Here is a 23773-nt window from a genome sequence, read left to right as displayed (position 1 = left end):
AACCTCACAGAATGAGGCTCCTTTCATTCCTACAGTGGTAGTGTGAAAAGTCAATCAGACTGTATTTTGTATTCTTATTCCAGTGAATGCATGTAAAGAATACAGGGCCAAACACAAAATGCCTAGTCATCAAGGACAGCAGAGGCTGACCCGGCAATTTATTATCTTCCGTATACCCATTATCTGGAGGTGTTATTGCCTGCAACACAAAAAGTTTGTGCTAACAGCCCTTCAAGCAACATGATGATAAACATTTAACTGTCCCAGTGCCCACTTTCACATCCTTATGCTGAGAAGTGAGCACTCTAAGGGAAGACATTTGTTGCTACACTGTTTGGCAATGTTACCAGGGCTTTTCTGGTGCCAATTTTAATATGCTCCTGTGGAAAGCAGGAAAAATGAATTTCAGCACCACACACAGACAAAAAGGAAATCTATTACCTTTTACTTTAAAACACTAGCCAGGTTAACAGAAAGCAACTGGGTTCTGGGAAAGGAAAGAGCACTCAGACTGAATCACAACATAGTAATTAGGGCCAGTAGGTCATTAAAGCCACAGCTGTATAAACTAGGGGTGTAATTAACTTTCTATACTGCTTTTACACAACAGCATTTCAGTTTCTTCTGCGAAGGGGGGGGGGGAAATCAGTAATATTAAAAAAGAAAAATAACCTCTGAAATGCCAATCAAGTGCAGCAAACCATTGTATATTTTGCAGAGGGGAGGGAAGCATGTAAGAAGTGCGTTTTTGTAAATATGAAATACAAAGTACTACATAAGAATTATATTCATGAGATGTAATCAGAAGGTTTGCAAGCTGCCATATAGTGGCTGTTGGGTGAGCTTCCTGTATATACAGTTGCAAGGCAATTACTGTTCTCTGTAGAAGGTGAATACAAGAAAATGAAAAATTATACACTAGCATGAAACAGTTACAATACCTCATTTAAAATGTAAGCCTAGTGAACAAGTTACAGGGCATTAAAAGGAGCAACTGCAAGACTTTAATTATAAACTAGTTCCTACCGTACAGTAGTTTAGAAAAATCAGCCGCTTCCAAGCTGGCAATTTCCATATATAGCTCTGCTGCTGTTTGAAACAGACAACCTGTAAAGTTATCAACAACAGAAGAGGACCTCATGAAATGCTCAAGGACCCCAATGTAACCTACTACTGTCCAGTTCATTGATGTGCTAATGTGCTAAAAAAATACTCCATATTCAGTTGAGAAACTGAAAAGAAGGAGAGTAATCTACACATGGACACTGACCATGGGGGAGGGCAGCACGGGAGGGGAATATGGGTGAAGGAGGTAAAAATAAAGGGAAGATGGAGCTGTATTTTTAATCTGAGAAAAGGCAATCATGCATGCGGATAAACAACAACAGAATCACACATACACGCATAGCAAAGCTTGGGGCTTCTCAGCCACTTTTCATCAGATAAGAAATAACAGCATCAGCCAAAAACAAAGGTACACTGCTGAACAGTTGCTTGATGCATGCAGCTTTTGCTGCTGGCCAGAGGGGACATGGTGATTTGTAAATCCAGGTTTGAATTATATTATTGTCAACAATCCAAAGTATAACAGCAATGGTCAAAAAATATTTGTTTTCTAAAAAAGGATTGGCAAATCTGTCATGGGTGCCAATACTTAGTTCTCTCTAAAGAGGAAGGGGGGAAAGCATTAATTTTAAAAACTCAAGACATCTAATGATATGCTCAGCAGTCGCATTCATTTTGGAAGGCATTTTTAGAACTGTCTTCTAATTGGCTTAAGGATCATTTCCAAGATCTGACTTCTTAATTGGTTTTTTGGAGGGAGGAAGAGAAGGAACATGATGCCACCTCTCTGGAAGTTGCTCCCACTTAAACCCATTTCAGAATCCTGGTAGAAACTCCAAATCTATAACCTACAATCACAGACATCAGGCAAGAGTAATAGGCATAAAAGGCACCTAATTCTGTCAGAAAGAGAACATCTACTTGTCACTGACATCAAAAAGAAAACCACACATTTATGCTACAAGAGATGTCTACATTTCAATGATGCTTTGTCCTGAAAGAAACAAGCTTGAAGTACATGAAAAGGCAAAGGGGAAAAATGGCTGTTTGCTACTTCCTTCCATATCAAATAAGGTGCTTTCAAAGTGTATTATAACTTTAGTGTACTGTAATGAATTTCTAAGGGATTCCAATGAAATAGATGTTTTTTCCTATTCTTTGGAGTGATCTCACCTAATCTTGCAATACTCCTGAGTTGCAAGGTCTTCCTAACTTCAGTATCCCACAGGAAGTCATTAGTTATGTTCTATTACCACCCTTGTAATATTAGCAGCACAAATATTGCCTGTATTGATCTGGACCCACATACACTATTGAAAACATTGCTTCAGATTAAGATATGAAATCCTTACTTGCCAAGAGACAAACACTACATTACAATCTTGTATGGCAGGCACTACAAATAAAAGAAGTGGAGTATATCAAAGGACACTATCATGTAGCTTTTTTTATAGGGTAATATTTTTAACACATCCTATTTTCTAATGCTGAAAGATTTTTACCCTGGTCTTTTTCTGTTGAACTTAGCATAGATTTGTTTTCGCTGTTCTTTAAATGAAACATTTTTACTTTTGTCAAACAACTTAGGGCTTGTCTACACTTGAAACTTGTTTCTGATTAAGGTAGAATACAAATTTAAAGTGCGATACCTATTCCTGAAGAATAGCATAACTTCCAGAATAAGAGCATCCACACACGGAGTTAATCAAAAACAGTTAATCAGGAACAATTCCATGTGTCCTTATACAGTGCCTTTTGATGCCAAAATGTCTTCCCTTTTGTACCAGTGTCATGTACGAAGACAGTACAGTCATGAATAGTATTAACTGCAATTCAAAAGTCAGGAGTTGGAGCCTGATATACAGTGTTATGGTAGGTCCCACAAAAATATAGAATTTATTTTTATTCTCACTAATGAAATTGTAAATTTTTGAATAAATTAAAATTGGGCCCTGAAAATACTGACACTAAATGATGTCATTTTCTTTTTATATATTTTAGGCCACATTTTTAAGCCCATTTTTATGAGCAAAGGAATATGCTCCCCTTCAAGTGGCTGCTTTTGCACTTAGGTCACTGCTCTAACAGGACTTTACACATGCTCAGCATCTTTAAACATTTGCTGGTCTTCATTTTGAGTGTACAAATGGCTGTACCAGCTGTGTGCCTCTGCCTTCCTTTTCGGAAGTTGTGGCCTTCAACAATGTTTATGTCGTTTTCAGCTACTCCTTCCAGGCAGTCAGGTATGAATGAACAAAGTCCTCCACATACTATCAATGTTTCAGTGCATGTTAAAGAATCTCTGCATCACTACTACCGTGGCTATCAGCCTGTGGGTAGTTACCTTGAGGTAGATTGTCTGAAGGTTTTGATGGGGCCTCAGGTTTGCTCCCTAACCTCTGTCCAATACGGGCAGAACAAGAACTGCGCCGATTCTAGGCGGCAGGGCAGGAAGCAGAAGAACCAGTACTTGAGACAGATGTAAGATTGCAATCCCTGTCCACCTGCAGCACAAGAGAGAACTTACCATCCCTCCCAGCAGGCAGAAATGGGTAAAAGAAGGAACTCACTTCTCCAAATAGCTGTAAGAGGGCAAGGAAGAGAGCTACAGGCCTGGGTTCAAGACAGCCCAACCATGAGCCCCATGAAGTATCATAGGAACAAAGGGCAGACTAAACTAGCATATCTGGGAAGCTGCAGGTATCTCAACCTATCGGATACATTTCTAGTAACATTATTTTTAGTTGTGCCCAGCTGGGGGGCAGTGGAGGGAGGAGGAGACATGACACAAACTATTTATCAGACAAATGTAGGAGGCCAGGGGAGGAAGATGCACTTGGGAGGAAGATGACTGAGGGTCTGGGGATCGATCTGCAGGAGAGAGGAAGCTTCCCTCTGTGGCTGATGACCTAGCCAGTCTCCCCACAGAAGAACTGGCACAAAAGATCTTTGATGTGACTTGTGGGGAAAAGCGATGGCTGAATATTGCATTCTGGGAAGGATAAGGATGGAGACTTCTAGTCTCATGAACATTCTCTGACTCACTCTCCTAATATCTTTTTTTACATCTTTGGTTAGACCTGCAAAGATATTTACTGTAGGCAATAAAAATCAGTTTAACCTGATCTGTAGAATACCTGCTGGTTTCCCTGTCATAGAAAGTGTCATGTAAGAGCAATATATGTTGCAATTGTTCACATCAATGCTCTGAGCTCATTCTCTCTTTTCGGAAAATAAAATCAAGATCAGTTTGTGATGACACCCATCACCATCTCCTTAAACTTCAAAAGGAAATGCAATAATGACCCACTAAGCAGTAATATGGCCCTTGTTTAGCACGGGATTACAAATCTCATCCTAAAACTTAATCTCAGAAATTGTCATGTCCACTTAAAGTGTTCAGAGGACTTTAGAGTCTCTCTTCCCTAGAATTTTGCACACTTAAATCATTTAACTTTAAACTAATCAACCTTCCTCCATTTGAAGGGGGGAAAAAACAGTCTAAAACTTAGCGCTAATAAAAAAAGACAACATTTTTGTCTAGCATAATTACTGACAGATTCCAATTGGAAAGCTGTTGCTTTTATTTTAATTTTATTAAAGAAGTGAACAAAGGCTACCCAAGGCACCACAATAAAATTACATTAACTGTAAAATTACATTATTAATTCTTTAATCTCACTTGAGGCCTCAAGCTGTTGCTATGTCCAATTACCCAGCTAACCACCTGTCAGAATTGTAAAGCTAGTTTAACATTACCTCCAGGACAGTGGTGTGCCCTATGTTCAGTCAGGTCTGCCAGTGAATCGAAGTCCTGCTGACAGTTATCGCAGGTGTAAATTGACTCATCCTCCATGTCTTCATCTTCCTCATTTCTCTCTTCCTGACTCGTCACGCTGTTCCTCTCTTCCAAGGCCCGGCTGTCCTTCACCTCATTCTCCAACTCTCCTCCTAGGCCTCCTGCCAACAGGAAGAATATACTCCACTAAGTTTTAGTGGTCTGAGGAAAATTTTTTAAAGAAATGGTCTTGCATCTATTAGATACATTTAATTACCCTAGCTCTCACTTCACATTATTCCTGACACCTCTCATTATATTAATTTGTTTTTTGTATCATGCAGTGTAACAACTCTCAATTGTATTCTTTAATACTTGGTGTGAATCCTCCAAAGATACTTTCTTCTAATCTTCTTTAGTGTGTGTATGGTAGGAACCTCTAGGTCTCCATCATACCAACCTGTTAGCACTTCATCATTTGAAGCAGATTCACAGTACATTACAAACTTGCAAGATTAATTATTGACTATTAAGAAAAGTTAAGTGCTGGATTTTAATTCTTTAGTTCTTCCCACCCCACCCCAAAAAGCAATCTTCAAGCATCACTAAGAAAAAATTATCTGTTTTAAGGCCCCCATACCTATTTATCTTCTGGTATGTGAGTAGTTCCACTAAACCTGAGCTAACCGAAGTCAATTTGCTAGGCAGACATGCTTTGAATTCTAGTTGTCGGGTTAACATTATAGTATTTGATATTCAGATTTCTTGGATATTCTTTATTTTAAACTGTGATCCAAATTCAGGAAAATGGAAATTTAAAGGGAAAGGAATTTGTTTTCAGAATAAACTGCAAGTTTAAAACAGAGATATAATTATGGATCCGCTTCTCTTTTCACTAGTGTAAGTCAGGATTAAAGCCGTTGCCATCAGTGGAAATCACCCAGTGTAAAACTGGTCTAATGGAGGTAAGAATCAGGCTCTCTAGCTACATAGTGTCTTTAATACCAAAATGCAGTTTGCAAAGAGCATGTTCAAATTATGCTATTAGACTGATTTGCCTATTTTGCCTCCTTCCATTCATCTTAAACTCTGTATTAATAAAGTGTGTGGACTGTAAAGAATCATTATAAAACTGAACCTGAAGCACAAACTGCAATAAAAAATTGAATTCACAGAATCTTCTATAAGAAGTTCCAAGTTGTTCATTGTCTGAATTGATATGACAGAAGTTAGTTTGTTAAACGGGACTGAGGGTATCTCTTCTTGATCCAAATTTTTAATGAGATGTTATAAAGTTGTTGGGTTGTTTGTTTGTTTTTAATTATGAAGGAAACACCACTGATTATACAGATCAATCGTTTCTCATATGGGATTGGATCCAAAGAGATTAATGCCAACCAATACTGAAAAAATGAAACTAAACTGAGAAATACAATTTATTCAAGATGAAAACTAGGAACTGTAAGCACTTCAATTCATATATATAAAGTTAGTAGGGTTCTATTACTGCCATCCATTGAAAACACACATTTTCAAACATCTGCACTGAACACAATAGTGTAAATCAACTGGTGTAAACTGTTCTGCAGTTTTCCATGGAGCACTCATAGCATGACATACCCTTCAGATTGCAAAGGAAATATTAAAAATCAATGCTTTTGCTTGTGGTGTATATAGCATCTCTCAACAATTAAATGATCTACACATTTTCAGGATCTTTTGCTGTCCGTTTACACAGATATTTGCAATAGAAAATATTCATTAAAAGCTACCTATTATATTCATCTAATGAAACCAGATCTACCACTAGTGCAGTGGTAATGAATTTAAGGGTTTGGTAACAAGAAAAATTATTCAGCAAGTTCTCTACATTGTAAGCCATTGTTTGGACTATGTTTATTCAGTAAAGTACTGTTCTCTGAATCTCATGCTTTATAACCTCTTCCTTTAGTAACATTGTATTGTAGGGAAAAAAATATAATTCTGGTTCTCTCTGAACTGGTACCTACCCAAATAATAAGTTACATTTAAGGCTATGATAGCTTTGCTTTACTTAACATACAATTTAATGTATATATTAAAATTATCATTTTCATTTTGTCATATTTACTTAACACATCTTTTTACAATCTCTCATCCCAGACTTGAATCACAAACATTACAGCTCATTCAATATCTTTAAACCTTGTATGTCTTGTAGAGTTGATAGTTAATAAATCAGAATGTCAACTCTCCTAGTTTTACAAGACAGAAACCTATAAAAATAGTCCAAGTATATAAATCCAATTTAAAGAACTGCCACATAATTCTGTTCTGACTGCTAATGGCAAACTTAGAGAAAGCCTTTCTAAAACTGGCCTTTCCAATTGCAAAAAAATAAAAAGGGCTTGGGCAAATTAGTGGATGTTCCAGGACCTATACAACACAGCAGAGTAGAAATGTTTCCTTTTGACAGTCAGCTGATCTGGTGAACATATTGCAACAAATTCATCCTTGGTATAACTCCAATAACGACATGACTGCACCAGGGATGAATTTGCTCCCCTCTATCCAACAACAACAAATAATTTAGCACACTACTTTCAGAAAAATAATTTGTACAATGTGAGGTAAGACAACAGATTTCCATCTGCAATGCAACATTTTATAAAAATCTTTTTATTTCCTATTAAAACAGGAAATTTGCTCCACCAAGAGCAACCTTCCGAAGTTTCATTACTAGACATATGCATGTGTAACAGCACAGAAACAAATCTTGTATAAATTGAGGTATTTAGCAGAGGAAAAATTGCTCAAAATTGAGATTCTGTATTCAAAGAATTGTACTTGTGCATGATTCTCTCCATCTTATTGTCAATCTCCTTTGAATGTTATCTTTATTAGACTCTTCTTCCAGGCTATATACTTGATTCTTGGTTATAAAGCAGGATCTACAGCAAGCACGATGGACAAGAAAAGCAGGGTGTCTATTTTTTGAGTTAATTTCATTTACATTGAATATGAATATCAGCACGGAGGACCTCACTATCACTGACAGCTCACTTTTTTTTTTCTTTTAAAGTAAATGTAGTGCCTGTGAAATATGCTGGGCTGACAGACTTGGAGGCTTTTCTTTGGAGAGAGGTCTTCAGCGCGCGGCAAGGCAAGCCAAGTTCAGCGGTAGCACACGTTGCCCTATCAATGTGTCACAACCAAGAACTAAAGAACATACATATTAGGAGTGTGATAGTTACTCCTGCCTATTAAGTCTTTGTGCGTCTGCAGAAACTGCCAACAAGGCTGTCATTGGTGGTGCTTTAGATTGCTGTGTATTTTGGATATGGCCACATAACCATAGGAAACTAGACTGAGAGCATCAACTCATTTCATAAAAGAAAGCAGTCATCAAATGTTATTTTTTGGTCACTAACCAATGTGGGCTGATACAAATAGGTAAGCTAGTAATTAAAAGCTTTGCATCCTGCTCCATGTAGCCATACTGTTAACTCATTCTTTAAGAATGAGTTTTTTTAAAGACTTTGGCTGAGTTTCTTATGAGTTTATAGTATAATATACCTAATCTCAAGTATTGCTACATGGATCCTAATGGAACGAATTTCAGAAGAGAGACACCACATGTTCCATTTTGACTATTAAAACTAAGAAACTTTACAAAAAAATAACCTACAAAAAAGATTGTAAGTCACCATAAGAAAAAATTATGCCAACCTAATGGTTACCATCTGTGACCCAGAACTGGGAGCAGGCTCTAATTCTGACTCATCAAGCTGGTAGTGCGAAGGCGGCACTGTCTTCAGAGGGATCAAATCTGCACAACACCAAAGTGTCCCTTCAAGGCTAGAAATATACAATAGAAAGGGCTATTTGTACAACACTTTTGTAGAGCCTGAGTAACAGCTGCACTCAGGAATGGAACATACCAGGAATAAAGAGGGGGTGGAAACCTAAAAGAGTCTCACAAATGGCCATAGAGACCATTCTGTTTACCTGTGAGAAGGCTCAGTTCCCCAGTAGATACGGCGGAGAAGGCATGAATTAGTGGTTTGATCAACAGGCGTCAGGAGACCTACCCTGTCACTGATTCTGTCTGCCTTGGGCCGGTCATTTAACCTCTCCATGCCTGTTTTTCAATCTATAACATAAAGATAAGCACTTCTCCACCTTTATAAAGGTGCTTTGAGATCAGTGACTAAAACATGCTATCAAGTGCAAGTTTTATTATTTGCCTGAGCGGTAAATATTTATGATGGCCTTAGAGCTTGGATTGCTTAATCTGATTAGGAAACTATTATTTATGCTATTGTATATACTGTAAAAAAAAATCACACTTACTGATATATCCAGGAATTCCCACAAGGTACATATTATTGAGAGGGTAGCATATTAACACTGACATACTGTTACCAAGCAACACCAGGACAAATCTGTATGTAGCGCAGAGGTTATGTGGAAAAGTCAACACAAGAAAACTGCTGGCACTGGTTTGTTAAAATAAATGACTGCTAATTAATTCTAATAAAAAAATCTTTGTGTTTCACAGACGTGCATGCTAGGTACAGCTGGCATACTTGAGCTGCAAGTACATAGGAAATCCATATACTGATGATGAAAGAATCAAGGTTGAAACTCTCAACCACTCATACTCAACAGTTTCTCCAACAAGATACTGAACAGACTATTGATTGTCCACAGAATAGCAACCATTTCTAATTGTTGCTTTCAATGTATTTAATCACTTGGCTGCATAACTGAAGTAGAGGCTTCAATTTGAATTATCAGCCTTGAAAATATAACTTACTATGCCTAAAGTTACAGAAAATAGCCAGTTTGTATTGTATCAGGTTTAAAATGTTTGCTGTGCATCTACACACAGATATTTTACCCTACTATCTTCATGACAGTCTGGACAATAATGTCAGTAAAATGTTACTTTATTTGCCACTATGGTTAGTGTTTTCAGTGAGTCTTAATCATTTCTTTTGATAAGAGATGGTTTATTTTCTAGAAATAAGGCCAGTACTTCAAAAATAGAAAAGGCCAAAATATATCAGTGTTACTAAATGGCATGCTGACCTAAGAAATACACCAAGGAGAGGAATTCATTAAATTTGGCTTATTTGAAATTAGAATTAGTATATAATTAATATAGGGATGTGTAGCATGTGAACTGTTCATGAATTTTTCTGTTATGGAAACCATACAATTTTTAAAACTGACACTTTTAAAATAAATTACATACACAGGGTGAAATCTTGGCCCCACTGAAGTCAACGGCCAAACTCTCATTTGACTTCAGTGGGGCCAGGATTTCACCCATTATATTTTGTATGTTAAAAGATCACCTTTTTCTTCTGTGTTTGTACAGAGCCTAGCATAATAGGGTCCTGATCCTTGACTAGGGCTCTTAGGCACTATGGTAATACAAACAATAATAAATAAAAATAAAAGCTATGGGCATTAACTGGCAGCATACAATTAGAGACACAAAATGATGGGTCTAAATCCTAAGAGGTTATGACCACCTGCAATTCTCATTGATTTGCAGTTGGGAGATGCAGGTACACATTGCCTCTCAGGATTTGGTCTATAGAAATTAGCAATGGAAAGAACCTTTTAGGCAATTTCAGAATTGCAAAAAGAAAGGGGCAAGTAAAATATCGTCATTTTGTGCTTGTTCTGATATATTTTCAGTACAATTTTGCAAGGTGAAGTGCAGGATTATTCCTTATAGCAGGAGTTCTCAACCTTTTTCTTTCTGAGCCCCTCCCTCCCCCGCAACATGCTATAAAAACTCCACAGCACACCTGTGCCACAACTACTAGTTTTCTGCATATGAAAGCCAGAGCTGGCATTAGGGGGTAGCAAGCAGGACAACTGTATGGGGCCGCACGCCACAGGGGGCCTCGCAAAACTAAGTTGCTCAGGCTCTGCCTTCAACCCAAGGTGGCAGGGATCAGGGCCCTGGTCTTCAGCCCTATGCGGTGCAGCTTCAGCTTTCTACCCTGGGCTCCAGCAAGTCTAACTCTGGCCCTGCTTGGTGGCCTCCCTGAAACCTGCTCGCGGCCCCACAGGCGGCCCAGACCTCTGGTTGAGAACCACTGCGATATAGTACTATGTCCAATCTAGTTTTAAATTCCTCAAGTTGTGGGGCTTCTATCAAAAGTATGTCTCATTATAGTTGATACTACATTCACCTTCTAATTGTGCAACGCTTCTTTTGTAAGTACTTTAACCAGGCACAGGTAGAAATGCTTAGACTTGACAAGTTATAACAGCTATACATGTAAACATATGCACTTTTGAAAACATGAAGAAAAACAAAAAAAAGCCAAGACATTGACACCTCCAGCTCACCAACATCTTAGCAGAGCAGTCGCACTGTGATAAGACGGTCATCACCCTCTTAAGCCAACCCACACAGGAACACAGGTTCCTCCTGGACTCGTCAGAAGAGGGGACCCGAGTCACATGCACTGAACGGAGGACTTGCCCCTTATTAAGGAGACTCTTAGTATCTTGGGGCTCCCAACAGCAGATGAGGAAGATCCAGTCCTGCAGAATTTTTTTGTGAAGGACTTCCAAAACTCCCCCACCATCCCAATATATACAGTAGTACTTTAGGATACACCTTCAAAACCCACCATAAAGTGACTACCCAGAGGGCACATTCACAGCAACATATTCATATCCATTTGATAAAGACAGTATCTTAGTAGCAGCGCAAAAAAAAAAAAAAAAAAGCAAAATACGGCCGTACCAAGGTTTAAAATATTTCCTGAATGTTTGTCCAGAGATGCAGACCAGGTGGTTGGAGCAAAAGTCACAGACGAAAAGGTTTATAGCCTAAGGGATGGAAGCTTTAGTGTTATAACCAGCCAAACTGACAGAGCTAAATTAATCCCTGATGTAACTCCACTGACTTCAGTGGTATTGCACCAGAAATGAATCTGTCCCATGTTTTATCAACAAGACATAACGTTCCTGTTTTGTGATTTCATGTCGGCCAGTGAACTCCTAAAAGCAGAAGAAACTTCATGTATAATTTTAAAAACTGTGGACAAAAGAAAAACTATGGGTAAAATGCCTAATCTAAAATCTTATTAATAAGTGTTTTTCTATTGTTAAATGTCAGTTCAGGGTCTGTGTTTGAATTAACTGTATTAAGTTTGTTATCTTATAATATCAGAGATAGCTTTTAAATGTTAACAGAGATGCCCAAAATTATCTGCAGGTCGTAGTCCAAGAACAATAAATTTTGGCAAAAAGTTATTAATATTCTCCAGTTAGAAAGAGCAAACAAATCTGAGGTTAAAGAGTGTAGGCAGAGAAGTTTCTCATTTGCTGTATATTCCCAGTGAAGCATGTTTTTGTAGCTTTAAGATCTTTTTAAAAAATCCTTTTAAAATATTCAAATCTTTACCATGTGTATGTTTGTATTGTACCTTACAACTGTACATATATAGCACACAAGCTGCAGTGAATGTAATTGTTAGTAGTTCTACTTTGCTATATTACAAAATAAAACTATTTCAAACATACACAAAAATAAGCCAATGTGTTGGTTCACAAGACCAAGTTATGTCGAAAAATAAAAGTTTAATCTGAGCGCTAGGTTGAGGCAAAGGCACTCTGTTGAGCTCTAGTACATGCTAAGTGGATCAAAAGCAAGCACGTTTAAGACTCTAAAGTGCACAGCAGCCTAAGTCTTTCACACTCAGTGTCAATACACCATAAAAAAAAAGAAACAGGAAAATGGCTGAAAAAACAAATGAAGACCCCAGAAAGGATAGCACATGAAATACTGCGGTAAATTGCAGGCAATGTCAAATTGTATGGGACCTATATATGAAAGATGTCGAAGCAACTGAAATTCAGGTTGCTATGCATTCCACTCACTGCTCAAACAAACACTTCTTACAGACTTAGAATTCTGTGCATCAGTTCCTCTCCTCTCTCAACAAGAGGAAAAAACAATCATAATACAAAAAAATTATTTGATCCAGCATGTAGTTAATGGTGTTGGCCTCCTAAGACTTAAAACTTAATAAAATTGATCTCACTGCAGTGCTGTAATGAAGAACAGTAGGATAAGGCTACCCTTGAACCATGAAAATTGTATATTGTTACCTCCTTGTGACCTCCTAGGGCTATGGCCATTCCAACTTCTCCAAGCTGTCATTTGTTTGATTCTGACAACAGACTGTACAGGCAAGCAAGAATAGTGCTATGGGAGGTTTTTTTTGGAAGGGCAGGGATGAGAACAGGCTGCTTAGTGCCAGATAAAACTTTCAAACAACAATAAATTGAATTAGTAATGCAGAATGCAATACACTAACCCAACTTAAAACTACTATATGAAGTGAGTTAGGAACAAAATATGAATATGTATAGTATTCAAAAGCCAGTGAATTTCAGGTGGTGTGTATTGTATCAATGCTACAGCATTTCACATCATAATAGTAATCACCACAATATGGGTTCTGAATTAACATTTTAAATATATAAACTTTTCCTTTTAACTTCATAGTGGGGGGAAAAATGCACATTGGGCTCATGGGTAAAAAGTAATCACCACTTGTGTATTTGGTGGAAAAGAATGCGTTTTAAAAGGACTATGTTACAAACTGAGCACTAAATTATGAAGAGAAAGGTAGCTGTTTACGTCTCATGCTCTACAATCTGACAACTAAACGATTTCTACCACTGTACTTTTTGCAAAATTCTTAATTATGAGGTCTCCCTGCTCTTTGTGATACCTAAATTTAACAATATTTTGAGGGCACTACTTTAAACTTAACCATCTTATTTATAAATTATTATCAAATTAGTAACTTGCAGTATTAAGAAAATGCCTGAGAAATGGCTATTTTTAGGCAAATGGCAAAGTGGAGGTTCTCCAAAACACAAAGTATGTCTGGCTGGATTTTTTTTCCCCACCACCAATACTCAGCTAGTTCCACACTAAATATTTGTTTTACCTTTGTCCTTCTCTTCTGCTGTACAAAATAAAGAAAAGAAACTTTGGTTTCATTCTTGTCTAAACTCACTTTGATTTGAGAATATATATTTCTAAAATTCTAATTGCTATTTCCAAAAGATATGCTCTAGTTCAAACAGGAATTATTTTGGGTAAATTCTATGGCCCATGTTACACAGAAGGTCACACCAGATGATCATCACAGTGGTACCTCCTAGCTGTAATGTACTGTATATGAATCTCTGGAAAAAGTTATATTGTATTCTATATATCCAGTAACAGAAAAATGTATACACTGAAAATACACAAAAGTAATGTTTGAAAGTCCTAGATGACCTTTCTGTTTCCTAGGGAGTTCTGAGTTGTCTGTATATTTCAACAGTAAGCCTCTTGGGGCAAGTACAATGGGTGAAATTCCCACTGACTTCACTCAACATCTTAATGTATTTGCAAGCACTGTCAGTATTTAAGTACCAGAATTTGCATTTGTGAATACATCTTTGGACCTTAGCCTCATGTTTGGGTTTACTGATTTTGGTACATATACATACAGATACTAGGTCTGAGCTAAAGCCCTCTGGAGTCAATGGGATTCTTTCCACTAACTTCAGTGAGTTTAGAATCAGGCCCCATGGGCAAACACACACACAAAATAACTTCCTGCAACTTTGGCTTTCTTGGATTTCAGGCCATCCATGATATTTGTTAGTCAAGATGTAGTAGAAACCTTTTATTAAATGATGCTAATTTTTTATTGATCAAACTGTCATTTCATTTTCCATTATAGCAGAAATCTCCTATAGGAGCACTCAGATTAAGTTTCTTTCTTCTGTCTCAAGTAATGTGTCACATTTAATCAGTTTTTAGTTTCATTATTGCTTAAAAATTAGAAACCAGTTTCTTTGCATCTTTATTGCATTGTTTTAGTTTACTTACTGATAGGTTATTAAACCTGGATATTTTAGACATGCATAACATATAAAACAAATTCTTCACTGTCTCTAACCAACTTTAGCATTAGCTTTTTTATAATTTTTAGGTTTATTTTCACTGAAAGACTGCTCGTAATTACTGCTCATGTTCTCCCCAAACACTTATGTTACTAAAGTGTGAAATGTCTTCTAACACAAAGACAGATCTCTGGGAAGTAATTACAAAAATGCATTCAGGGGCAATAATTCTATATTAACTGTCAACTGCATATATCTCCTGAAAAAGCACTTCTTACGAAGGAATTATTTGTGTGGCATTTGAAGGCACTGAAGGCAAGAGAAAACTGCAATACATTAAACCAGAAACTCCAACTCCCTCATCAAGGGTCAATTTATGTTTAAATCATTATCCTGAAGTCAAACCAACACCTACCTGAGTGTCTATTGTAAAGACAATTTCAATACACGTACAGCCTGGATGCAATTTCCCATTTACAGTGTGGTACAATTATCAGCCCTTTTTTTAAAGAGTTCTCTGAGTAGCCTGTCAAAACAGGTATACCCAATAATTCAAGGCTTCTCTTAACTGCTGGCTGATGTCTCCAAAAAGACCTGTTAATGATTTATGAATACTAAAACTGCCTCACAACTGACCCTGCACATTAAACATGTACCTGAGTCATTATCAAGAAAAGTGTGAGAAAATGTGTTAATAAACGTTGAGCAAAACTGTTATCCTTTAGGCCAATCCTGCAATCCTTAGCAAGGCAAATCCCCCATGAAATTAAAGGGTGTTTTATATGAGTAAGGAAGGTAGGATCTGGTACTCAGAGCTCCACATTTAAGTGAAAGGGTAAAATGAACCGCCAGATAACATGATCACAAAATATACCTAAAGATGTTCACTTAGTGTTAACCAAACCTGCATGGATTATTAAAACAAAACAAACAAACAATAGGATTAGCTCGAGCTTTTCTAATGCTTGTTCTGGAGTGATTTACATTTTATTATATTATGCTACAATGCATTCCTGAACATAAACAACAAAAAAGCATCTGAATTATTATTTATTTGTACAGCACTAACAACGTGCTGGTACTCTGCAAAGTGAAGCAGGGCATACACCTTATCAGTTGTTCAATATTTGGTTGGTTAGTTGGATATATATGGAGATGTGAGTGCTTATGGAGAAATACTGTTTATGGAATTGTTGGAAGAGAATTTTTAAAAACTGCAACAGTGGGAGGATGGCAAGGCTGATTGGGTCGTGCTAAATGTTTAACTGCTATGCATTATCCTGCTTTAGATTGTCCCCAGTTTATGAGTTCCATTTCCTTTGTGCAGGAAACAACTGTGTAAAGTGAGCAGAAACTCAGCTCAGGATTCTGTCCCCTTAATCCATGGATCCGGAAAAGGTCAGGGAGATTAACCACAAGCCCCTTGCTTGCCCCTGCTCTGTCACCCAGCTCCACCAGCTCCTGACTGCCCTTGTAAGCATGTCTCCACTTCAACTACTATTCACTCCTCCTATCAAGGCTGGGTGTGATTCTGCAGCCTGCAGTGCCAAGAGGCCTTAGGTTGCATTAACCAGTGCTGTGTTCCTCAGCCGGCTCTCCTGCCCTCCCGTAACTGCAGGGCTAGAACCACTATCAAGGTGCTTCTGCCGAGCATGGGGAAAAGGAGAGAATCATCCCATTGGCAAAACTTCCCTCTTCCGTGAGGAAAGGGTTAGAGGAAGGCACCCCATGTAATCTAATCCTAAAATGTTATGGCACTTCTTCACATCAACCTGTCCGAAGCCCATTGCATTAATGAATCAGCACCCCATCTCGGTAACTCATTAACATTAATGAGAGTTATACGCAGTCCAGTAAAGACAAATGCAAACTTTGGAATATATTTCAATGAAAATACCCTGTAAAGTTCTTGCTCCTCTGGTTTCGGCCTAACGAAAGGTTCTCCAGCTCCAGAAATGCCCTATCATGAAGACAACTCCATCCCGACTTTTTTCATGATATCACTACCACAAAGGAGTAATTCTAATGCCAAACAGCAATTTGCTCAAAACCTCACACATCATCAATGGTATTCAAAATAATGAATAATAAATTTGTACTTATTTGTAAAAACTGCTCAAACTATCGCATGCATGAAACTCTCAATTCATTTTCTAAAGGTATTTGATAGCTGTGCAACAGATTATAAAGCTAGTGTTCCATCCTTCTGGAGAGTTTCACATGCATTATTGTGCACAACTGTATTAATGATTTTTTTTTTTAAACTTGAAGGTGGAGCCAGATATCTATATGGCTTGAACAGATAGAAAATTCAAATGATTTAATAAAATTCACATGTGGCTTGTTTTAGCAGCTGCATATCAAATGGAAAAATAAGATATTGACCAGTGCTCCTTAGAATACCATCTGTTAGTAATTGCTGATTAAAACAAATTTGTTGATTAAAAAAATTATAGTGTAATTTACCATTACAGACAAAACATGACTGCATAATAAGTGTTTCCTTCTGATCTTTATAAGGGCCCTTATTGTAAACCTAACCCTTAGGAATTTCTTAGCATCAAACTTAGTAAGGCCCTGATTCAGAAACGCACTTAAGCATGTGCTTGTTCAGGATGGCATATAAGCACATGCTTAAGTTAAGTATACGTTTAAAAGCGTATGCTGAAGAGGTATGCATTTCTTAATCAAAACCTACATGATTTTTGCTTCTCTGTTTGTTAATTTTTATCTATAATTTATATTTGAGTATTAAAGTGTCAGTACATGCAACCATAAAATGATATGTACGGTAATGAAAGAGCTATCATATTCAGTAAAATGTGAACAAAACTAAGTTGTACAATTAATAGTAAGGAAAAAAAGAAAAGGAACAATAGGAGGAATGAAGCCTAGATGCTGCCTAGATCATTCTCTACTGAAATGACAAGTGTGCAGCTGAATGCGTATGGAATGGACTCTGCCTCGTCTAGTATTATTATTATTATGAATGGAGGTTCTTCAAACTTTGAGAAGAGACATCCAAAATGTATCCATGGCACCCTATTTTCCCCTATACTCTCAAGTAAGCCTCCTGTTGATGTCAATAGGAACCTTGCCTGAATATGGAGGGGTAAATAGGGCGTCAGCATGTGCACCTGTGGTCTGATCCGGCTCTCCCCGAAGTCAATGGATAACTCCCATTGACTACAAAGGGTGTTGGATCAGGAGAAAAACTTGCTTGGCCTTCTCACTGCAGTACTGTGTGGTTAGACTAAAGTTAAAATTTTCAAAGTCTCTAAATGATTTAGAAGCCAAAGTCTCTTTTTTGAAAGTTACTTTGCTGCTTAGGAGTCTAAGGCCTGGTCTACACTTAAAATTTCGGTCTACATCAGTGGTTCCCAAACTTGTTACGCCGCTTATGCAGGGAAAGTCCCTGGCGGGCTGGGCCGGTTTGTTTACCTGCCGCGTCCGCATGTTCGGGCCGAGGGACGTACTGGCCGCCGCTTCCAGCAGCTGCCATTAGCCTGGAGCAGCAAGCCGCGGCCAGTGGGAGCAGCGATCGGCCGAACCTGCAGACGCGGCAGATAAACAAACCGGCCTAGCCCACCAGGGGCTTTCCCTGCACAAGTGGCGGAACAAGTTTGGGAACCACTGTTCTACATAGCTACAGCACTCAGTGATATGAAAATGCATACCCCTAAGTGCTGTAGCTATGTCAACCTAATCCCTGGTGTAGACCCAGCTGGCCAGTGGAAGAATGCTTCTGTCAACCTAGCTGCTGTTGCTCTGGCAGGTGGTGTTCCTATAGTGACAGAAAAACCCTTTCTGTCGTTGTAGGCGGTGTCTACACTACAGGGTTATGCTGGCACAGCTACAGGGCTGTAGCTATGCCACTAGAGCCCCCTTAGTGCAGACAGGACCAAAGTCCCATTGAAAGTCAATGAACAGTAGCAGAATAATATATAGTTGAAAGTCAATGGGATTTAAACTCCTACCCACCTACATGGTTTTTGAAAATGGGACTTAGACACTTTTGAAAATTTTACCTAGATCTCATGAGGCGTGTGTATTACTGCACAAAAATAATTGATTCAGATACGATTTCTTGAGGTTGGTATTTAGAGCATGGTACAAGAGTTCAGTTTGCTCTTTTTTCATATTCATTAACATGCTTAGTAAGATTTTGATTCCAACCAAAAGAGAGCAAGGAAAGATTGTGCATCTCTTCTTATGTAAGTTAGAAAAGCATTTAAAAACAGGAAGCCATGCGATCAGAAAGTCTCACTTTTGCAAAAAGCATTGCAGCCCCAGTAATTCTGGTCAACCTTCCTTGCATAAGGAAGAGTAATGTCCATTTCTCTCTTGCCCAGCAGCTACTCTTATGACAGCCATGTTACACACCAGTGCAGAAATCAAATTAGCAGAAAGTCCCAATGAGTTTCCTGCCATGTATTGTTCCTCCCTAGCCTTTTCCTAAGTTTTAAATGCAATGTATTTCTGGGTTACGGATTGAGCTTTATTTCCATTTTTAACAGGCTTTCAAATAAAAATGTCTCTTCCTCAACTTTCTCTTCGAATTTCTTTCCTTGATAACAAAAATCTCGACAAAGCCATTAATTCTGCAATTTCAGATCATTAAATTGAGTAAAGCAAGTAGTTAAATATGAACTAAGTGAAATATACTTATGCGTGGCTCATGCTGTTAGAATTCTGCTGCATGCTTTCTGGAACTGTTCATCTATTAATGTGGCAAAACCTGATTTGCGACACTAGTGAATAAGGAATGTATTGTTTTTAATAAAATTAAAAATAAAAAAGTTTCACTATGGATTGTGAATGAAGCTGCACATGAAATAAACTAATCCCTCTGAATGAGCCCTCAGCAGTGCACTTCCTGTATCCAATTGAAACCTGCGCTCAGGATTCGTACTTTCTTTGTGTTAACTAATTTCTGACAAGAGGCTTTCAGCTATTTATTTCTAGGATAATAAGTTAGCTGCAACAGTCCTCTAGTGTGGTGATCTTTTTAGCAGTGATAACACTTCCTCTTAACGTGTTCCTTGGTTCTTTTTCCTAACGGTATGTGGTAAAGGAAGTGTGAAAAGGTATTTAAAAGAGTTAAAACTAAGACATTAAAGTCCTGTCTCCCTTCAACTCCTCCTCTAATATTTCAGGTCTTGAGTGCTAAAACAGTAGGCTGAAGTGCAGTATACAACATGAAGTAATTGGCAGAGTGCTAAAAACCTGTGCAGGGGGGCTTTTTATTGTTAAAAATAAATACATAAATAAAATACTTAAGTGTGAATGTTTTAGGGCAAAACTGACAATGGGTAAAAAACTGGAGAGGCCAAAAAACCAAACGGGAAACACTTTAGATAATTAACCAAAGTCTCTCCAGAATTTTCATTAGATTTTTTTTTTACTATTATTATTATTTGTACTCGTGCCTTCTGCTTCTCATGTTTCTTGCAAACCACCTACCTTAATTGGGCTCTACAGTATATGCTGAAAGTTCCTCGAGTTCTTCTGCAGTCTCAAAGGACACCTATGAAAGGTGGTACCTGAGACTGCTCATAATAACTGTTACCAGACAGAGCTAATAATGACCCTCTTTCACTAATGAAAAAAAAACATTGTTGCTGCTATAATTAAGCTTGTGAAGAGTTTAGTTGAAGAGAAATTAGATTTATTTACATGCTGTTCTGTTGCTGATGAAGCACCAGCTATTTGGGAGGATTTCTAATTAACCCTAATTTAGTTGATGTGCTCTTTTGCAGTCCCATTCCCTGTGTACTCTGTACAAGGTAAAATGTAATAATAATAATAAATTAGCCATTTTAAAAGAGTAGGTTTCTTTGCAGGGGACCAGCCCCAGATTTAGTCCTTAAATTATTAAATTTGCATTTTAGCATTTTAGATGCTGACAATTAAGAAACCCACACTCGAGAACTTAATTCTACAAAGCAGCACATTCTACACTGAAACCCTATGAGAGAAGGGATTACATGGTAAAAAAAGGCCTTTTCTTTTACCTGCATCCGACATGTAAAGTGTTGCACATTTTGTGTTGTTGGCCTTTCCTATACCTAGTGTCTTTCTGAAGGAAGGCACCAGTGCTTCCTTTTGTGTTACATCATTCACCCACACTAAAGAACACACGAGGGGAGCAAAGTTAAGCAGAAAACTCCATAAGAAATACTCAAGTGTCTCGTTGCATCGAAGGGATGGGGTTTGCTGGCTTGCAGAGAGCACAAGAAGCCTCTCTCCCCAACTACATAGATCTCCATAGGATTTTTTCACAGATCTCAGGAGAGACATTGGGGGGGAGGGGTTTCAGCCCTTTCTCACTATTTACCAGGTCCCCACTGGTGCTTGATGCCACAGCTTCTTTACCCTCTCTTCTCATTTTGCGCCCCCCCCACCCCCACCCCCATCTCATCTCTGGGCAAAAGAATGTACAGAGTGGGACTAGGGAAAAGGTAACCTGAATGGTAAGCATGAACTTCCCTCATGGAGATCGATACTGTGTAGAGCAACTCTCCCCAAGCCCCACTAACCCTGTGGGATCTGGATCATGTGGGGTTTCTGGGGATATGCCCATGTAGATTCATGGAATGAGGCAGTATTATGCACATTGGTTCCCTTCTCTTAAGAGGTTTAAAGCCAAAGGGGAGAGATTTCTCATCCTCCCACCCTGTTCACAATACAATGTGAGGAGCCTATATTTAAAATCACTTCTACTTCCTATGTCTTCAATAAATTATATACTCTGATCACAAAGTTCATTAACCAGATACAGATTTAAAATAAGACTACAGTGTCAAGCTAAAATCACTTAACTCGTAGGACATTTTTTCTCATCTAACATGTTGTTAATGGTTCTGTAACACGTACAGTATGTATGCTGGAGTTGTGTAACTAAAAGCACTTAAAATACAAACAGATTTAAAACTTCAGTGTACAAAAAAGCCCAGGCGTTCACCACTCTATTTTTAACTGTTTTGGAGGAACATCCTTGTTAATGAAAATTCTTATTTCAGAATACACCATAAATACTGAACAACCCACACAATGTGCTCTGATCTCTTTTTTGGAGGTGTGGGCATAAATGGCAAATAGAGACCATGTGTGATTCTGCAATGAAGGCAGTACCATTGGCTTACTTGTTAAAACATAACTGCAGATATGCAGAAAATGACATCTATAGAGATGATGTTGCTGGAGTCTTCAACATTACAGCTGCGTGAAACATTTAAAGCAAAACCATAAGGAAAATTAGCGATTTTGCTATTTTTCATCTAGAGTAAATTTTGCCAATTTGGCCATTAGCTAACTGGTGTTTCAGAAAATGCTCAACAATAATGCGTACTTCCCACTGGATGGGGAAGCTAAAAAAGAATGATGAAATATAATTTGCACTTCTATTTGATCTTCATCTATTCCCCCACTAAATAGCATGTGCGAATACTTCTCTAATGAAAGTAAGGAACTAACAGTAGTAGGTAAAGCCAAGTACAAAGCAAACAGCCAGGGCCAAAATGAGATCTTGTGTAACACCACTGACTTGCTGATTTCAATGGGATTTAACCAGGAAGGGGTTCCCCATGTGGGTCTGCCAAGCATCACAATTTTGACCTGCAAAACCTGTGCCCTTCCTGCCTGTAATGGTCCTCCCATTCATAACAGATGAATCCACAAATTCATTTTCTTTTGTTATCTTAAAATAGGTTTTTAAGGCAGGTTTCTGGAGGTAGAAGCATTTCTTCATAAAAGGCATCCATTTTATTAATCAAGATGTTTGCCTCTTCCTTTCTCTGAGTTACCTGCTCCTCTGAAAAACACCACAAAAACTAGACAGGGAGGAAAGAGATGTAGCAGTACAGTACTCAGTACACTCCAGATGTTACAATGCACAAATGAAGGGATCTCTTTCATATAGTTGTTTCACGAGCTCCTAAACTGTGACACAGGCTGCTGGAGAAACTACCAGGAATGCCAATTCTCCACAACAAAAATTAGCAAAAAAAAATTAACCTCAGTCAATATAAAGTCTTGTTCGTGAAGCAAGATAATTACCTGGAATTTCACATTCATCAGGAAAGTTAAGAAAGTTATTTTAACATGTAAAATCAATTGCTTTTGTGGTACTGTGGGCCAAATGATGTTCTCACTTTAACAGGATAAATGGTCTCCTGTTTTAGAATTCATATTCTAAAGAAGAGCTTGATATAAAGTTACAATCAAATAAGTTATGTACAGAGGGTTTTTATGTCTGTGTCTATGTGTGTGTGTGTGTGTGTCTATACACACACACAGTTAGTTACTTTGTAAAATTGGCATTATTCTAACAAATAATCCTATTATCTTAAATCAAAGATGCAGAATTTAAGACATCGCCACTGCAGTTGAAATTAAAATGAAGAGAACATATATTTTAGCTGTTTATGTTATTGTTCAAAGGTTTTGGAGGAAGACAGGATACTGGACTACATGGACTCTTGATAAATTCCGATGTGACAATTCCTATCTCCAAAACTGGCCAATACCAGATGCAGGCAAGTTTGTGCCAGTGAATGCACAGAAGGAAATTATGGAATAAACTTCCTATTGGGAACCTTTGATCTGTTGTTCCCAGTAGAGATCTACTCCACACCAAATCTACGTATTCCCTTTCCCATTTTTATCTAATACCATAAATGGAATCAATTAAAATTAGAGATGGAGCAAAACTGGAACCTCAAATCCAAATTCCAAATTTTGGAAAGGTTAGAATATACCGTAACTCTTTGGATCAGAAACATTTCTATCATTTTCTTTGAGTCTGACCCAAAAGGGGTCTACATTCCCATTTGAATTCAAATGAAATCTCATAAAAACAGACCATGAGATTTCAGCACCATATAATCCAGATTTGAGCCCTACCCCTAAATAAACCGAACCATGAACCCTAGTGTCCATCTCATCTGATTCCATATTTGAACCTATCCTAAATTAAATTAGGGGAATGGGGGGGAAAAACCA

At 37.9% G+C, this 23773-nt stretch overlaps 1 protein-coding gene across 22 annotated transcripts in view; it reads right to left on the bottom strand.

Moving 5' to 3' along the window:
• ZNF423 (zinc finger protein 423) overlaps positions 1-23773 on the bottom strand; it is a 322726-nt gene that overhangs the window by 206186 nt on the left and 92767 nt on the right. For 10 of the 22 annotated variants that reach the window (XM_065567080.1, XM_065567087.1, XM_065567090.1 and 7 more), the window contains one exon: positions 4825-5025. The exons of 4 other annotated variants lie outside the window; for them this stretch is intronic. In XM_065567080.1, the coding sequence (XP_065423152.1) occupies positions 4825-5025 (201 nt within the window). Of the gene's footprint in view, positions 1-1026; positions 1108-4824; positions 5026-23773 lie in introns of all 22 variants that reach the window. 8 more of the 22 variants (XR_010592556.1, XM_042852236.2, XM_065567079.1 and 5 more) reach the window with 1 other exon arrangement.

Source organism: Chrysemys picta, chromosome 14 (assembly GCF_011386835.1).
Source record: "Chrysemys picta bellii isolate R12L10 chromosome 14, ASM1138683v2, whole genome shotgun sequence".
Lineage (NCBI taxonomy): Eukaryota > Metazoa > Chordata > Testudines > Emydidae > Chrysemys > Chrysemys picta.
The sequence above is the reverse complement of the archived record's forward strand: the minus strand, read 5'-3'. Positions and strand labels throughout refer to the sequence as shown.